At 50.7% G+C, this 4,801-nt stretch overlaps 1 protein-coding gene across 1 annotated transcript; it reads right to left on the bottom strand.

Annotated features, from left to right (window-relative positions):
- Positions 1 to 524: 524 nt before the first annotated feature.
- On the bottom strand, positions 525 to 4,124 carry LOC121346842 (multiple epidermal growth factor-like domains protein 8; the record flags this gene model as incomplete). Its single annotated transcript, XM_041424966.1, has 3 exons — positions 4,107 to 4,124; positions 3,182 to 3,394; positions 525 to 688 (listed from the first exon to the last, which is right to left on the bottom strand). Coding segments are annotated over exons 2-3 (351 nt in total), but the record flags the coding sequence as incomplete, so codon positions are not given.
- Positions 4,125 to 4,801: the final 677 nt, after the last annotated feature.

Here is a 4,801-nt window from a genome sequence, read left to right on the forward strand (position 1 = left end):
AAAATTCCCCAAAAATTCAAAAAAAATTTTTTAAAGTCTCAAAAAATCCCTGGAAAATTCCAAAACAAAAATACAAAAAAAAAAAAAACCCTGAAAATCTCCCAACCCGAAAAATCCCAACAGAATCCCCAAAAAATCCCTGCAACATTCCCGAAAAATTCCCAAAAAATTCCCAAAAAATCCCCGAAAAATTCCCGAAAAATTCCCAAAAAAATCCCAACAGAATCCCCAAAAAATCCCTGCAACATTCCCGAAAAATTCCCAAAAAATTCCCAAAAAATCCCCGAAAAATCCCAACAGAATCCCCAAAAAATCCCTGTAACATTCCCGAAAAATCCCCGAAAATTTCCCAAAAAAATCCCCGAAAAATCCCAACAGAATCCTCAAAAAATCCCTGTAACTTTCCCGAAAAATCCCCGAAAAATTCCCCAAAAAATCCCCGAAAAATTCCCAAAAAATCCCCAAAATCCCCCCAAGAACCCCCCCAAAGCCCGCTGATTCCCGCGCTCCGAGCGCGTGCCCACCTTCCCCGAGGTGGCCTCGAGCGGCGCGGGCAGGGAGCTGCCGCTCAGCGCGGCCAGCAGGGGGCTGCGCGTGGAGCCGCCGTCGTACACGAACAGGTAATCGTAGGTGCACTCCGTGTCCATGAAGGTGAACGTCAGCAGGATCCTGTGCCTGGGGCTGGGGGCTGGAATCGTGGGGAGGGGTCAGAGGGGAAAAGCCCCCGCCCCAAAATAAATCCCAAATCCCATAAAAATCCCGTTAAAATTCCAAAAGCCTGGAAAAAATCCCATAAAATTCCCTTAATAGGAGAGCGCCCCCTAGCGGATGTGAGGTTCTCATAACTGGGGAAGGGTCAGGGGAGACCCCAAAAGATCCCAAACCCCAAAAAATCCCAAAAGTCCTGTTAAACACCCCTAAAAAATCCTATAAAATTCTCATTGAAATCCCATAAAATTCCTCTTAATAGGAGGACGCCCCCTAGCGGATGTGAGGTTCTCATATTTGGGGAAGGGTCAGGGGAGACCCCAAAAGATCCCAAACCCCAAAAACCCCCATTTAGAAAGCCCCAAAACATCCCAAAAGTCCTGTTAAACACCCGTAAAAAATCCTATAAAATTCTCATTGAAATCCCATAAAGGTCCCTTTAAGAGGAGGGCTCCCCCTAGCGGATGTGACAATCTCCTATTTGGGGAAGGGTCAGGGGAGACCCCAAAAGATCCCAAACCCCTAAAACCCCAAAAACCCCCATTTAGAAAGCCCCAAAACATCCCAAAAGTCCTGTTAAACACCCGGAAAAAATCCTATAAAATTCTCATTGAAATCCCATAAAGGTCCCTTTAAGAGGAGGACGCCCCCTAGCGGATGTGAGGTTCTCATATTTGGGGAGACGTCAGGGGAGACCCCAAAAGATCCCAAACCCCAAAAACCCCCAAAAGTCCTGTTAAACACCCCTAAAAAATCCTATAAAATTCTCATTGAAATCCCATAAAGGTCCCTTTAAGACGAGGACGCCCCCTAGTGGATGTGAGGTTCTCACATCCGGGGAAGGGTCAGGGGAGACCCCAAAAGATCCCAAACCCCAAAAACCCCCATTTAGAAAGCCCCAAAACATCCCAAAAGTCCTGTTAAACACCCGTAAAAAATCCTATAAAATTCTCATTGAAATCCCATAAAGGTCCCTTTAAGAGGAGGGCTCCCCCTAGCGGATGTGACAATCTCCTATTTGGGGAAGGGTCAGGGGAGACCCCAAAAGATCCCAAACCCCTAAAACCCCAAAAACCCCCATTTAGAAAGCCCCAAAACATCCCAAAAAGCCCCCGCCCCAAAATAAATCCCAAATCCCATAAAAATCCCGTTAAAATTCCAAAAGCCTGGAAAAAATCCCATAAAATTCCCTTAATAGGAGAGCGCCCCCTAGCGGATGTGAGGTTCTCATATTTGGGGAAGGGTCAGGGGAGACCCCAAAAGATCCCAAACCCCAAAAACCCCCATTTAGAAAGCCCCAAAACATCCCAAAAGTCCTGTTAAACACCCGTAAAAAATCCTATAAAATTCTCATTGAAATCCCATAAAGGTCCCTTTAAGAGGAGGGCTCCCCCTAGCGGATGTGACAATCTCCTATTTGGGGAAGGGTCAGGGGAGACCCCAAAAGATCCCAAACCCCTAAAACCCCAAAAACCCCCATTTAGAAAGCCCCAAAACATCCCAAAAGTCCTGTTAAACACCCGGAAAAAATCCTATAAAATTCTCATTGAAATCCCATAAAGGTCCCTTTAAGAGGAGGACGCCCCCTAGCGGATGTGAGGTTCTCATATTTGGGGAGACGTCAGGGGAGACCCCAAAAGATCCCAAACCCCAAAAACCCAAAAAAACCCCATTTAGAAACCCCCAAATCATCCCAAAGGTCCTATTAAACACCCCTAAAAAATCCTATAAAATTCTCATTGAAATCCCATAAAGGTCCCTTTAAGACGAGGACGCCCCCTAGTGGATGTGAGGTTCTCACATCCGGGGAAGGGTCAGGGGAGACCCCAAAAGATCCTAAATCTCAAAAACCCCCAAAACCCCCAAAAGCCGTAAAAAATCCTCAAAAAATCCTATTAAAAAAACCCCAAAAACTTCCAAGAAACCCCATTAAAATCCCATTGAAATCCCATAAAGGTCCCTTTAAGAGAAGGGCGCCCCCTTGCGGATGTAAGGTTCTCATAACTGGGGAAGGGTCAGGGGAGACCCCAAAAGATCCCAAACCCCAAAAACCCCAAAAAACCCCAAAACCCATTAAAAATGTTACAAAAATCCTATTTTTAAAAACCAAGAAATTTTGGCGTCTCTTTGTGGACTTTTGAAGTCTGAGGGGTTTTTGGGGCTGTTTTTGGCTTTCTCTGCGGCGATTTTGGGTTTCTCTGAGGAGAATTTTAGGGTTGGGGGCTTCTCGGGTTGCCGAGCCAGATTTTGGGGTGAATTTCAGCGTTTTCGGGGTCTCTGTGGGGTTTTTGGGGCACATTTTGAGGTCTCTTCCCCCTCCGTGATCCACTCGCAGCTCCCGTTCACAGCAGAGTTCGGGCTGGGGAAGCTTCGTTTCCCACAAGATTTTGGGGTTTTTGAGGCCGATTTTGGGGTTTTCGGGGGCGCCGATCCCGATTTTGGGGTGAATGTGGGGGATTTCGGGGTCCCTCACCCTCGATGAGCCACTCGCAGTTGCCGTTGACCGAGTAGTTGCCGGGGCCGTCGGTGACGAAGCCGCGGGGTCCCCTCAGGATCTGGCGCTGCCCTTTGCAATCCCCGGCTCCCACCCGGGGGGGAACCCCCAAAAAAACCCAAAAAAACCCCAAAAGCAGCGCCGGCAGCGCCCCGGGGTCCCCCATGGTTCCAGGTGGGGGGGGGGACGGAGCTGGAAGAGAAAATTTGGGGTTAAAAGGAGAGGAATTGGGGGTGGGAGGTGCTAAAGATGACCTAAAGCTCATAGGGGATCCCAAATCCCAAAGAAACCCCAAAACCCCACAAGGACACCCTCAAACACGCCAAAAACCTCACAAACACCCCAAAACACATCAAACACTCCTAAAAACCCCCTAAAATTTAACGGGATGCTCGAGACCCCACTCCCGGGATGCTGAACCCTCCCCCAGGACCCCCAAATCCCCTCAGTATCCCCAAAATCCCAAATGTCCCCAGATCCCCTCACGACCCCCGAAACCCCCTCATCCCCTCACGACCCCCTCACGACGCCCTAAAACCCCTTAAAATCCCCTCATCGCCTCACGACCCCCTCAGCACCCCTAAAACTCCCTCACGACCCCCCAAAACCCCCTCAACCCACTCAAAACCCCCTAAAATCCCCTCATCCCCTCACGAACTCCTAAAACGTCCTCATCCCCTCACGACCACCCAAAACCCCCTCACCCCCTCACGATTCCCGCGTCTCCTCAGTCCCACCGGGCCCGCAGGGGTCCCGCAGGCCTCACGGGCTCTGCCAGGCCCCGCGAAGCAGCGGGGGCTCTGCGGGGCCGCTGGGGGAAATCCGCCAAGCGCCGAGAAGCGGCGGTAAAGTCGCGATAGAGCCGCGATAGAGCCGCGATAGGCGCGGCCCCTCCCCCCCTCACCCGCTGGCGGCGGCTCCTGAGGCGGCGGCGGCGGCAGGGGGCGGGGCCAGCGGAGGGGGCGGGGCAAAAAGAGGCGGGAAATTGGGCGGGAATTGGTCATAGGCGTGGTTATCTGCATAAATGGGCGTGGTTATGGAGGGGGCGTGGTTGTTGTGGCTGTGTGGGCGTGGCCAGAGGGACATCCGGTATTTTTGGGATAAAAAATGCGAAATTTGGGACAAGGAGCGTCTCGTTTGCTCCAAGATGAGGCGATCCCAAGGCAGCTGCGTGTTCTCCTCGCAGCCTTCATCCTCCTCATCATCAAATCGGCTCCGGGGGGCATTCACCAGTGGGAAAATTGGGGATTTTTGGGGTGAAAAACCGGGATTTTGGGACAGGGAATGACCCCGTTTGCTCCAGGGCGGGGCCGCTCCAGCTCATCCTCCTCGGAGCCTTCATCCCCCTTCTCCTCAAACCGCCCCAAAATCACCCAAACTCGCCCCAAAAGAGCCCAAAATCACCACAAAATTGCTCCAAATCACCCCAAAATTGCCCAAAATCTCCTTAAATCCCCCCAAAAGGGAGCCAGAACTCCCCCAACTCCTTAAAAAGTCCTCAGGACCCCCAAAATCGCCCAAAAATCTCCCCAAAACACCCCAAAATTGCTCCAAATCACCCCGAAATTGCCCAAAATCACAAGAAGTCATCCCAAAATT

This window comes from Onychostruthus taczanowskii, unplaced genomic scaffold, assembly GCF_017590055.1.
Source record: "Onychostruthus taczanowskii isolate IOZ18803 unplaced genomic scaffold, ASM1759005v1 scaffold855, whole genome shotgun sequence".
NCBI lineage: Eukaryota > Metazoa > Chordata > Aves > Passeriformes > Passeridae > Onychostruthus > Onychostruthus taczanowskii.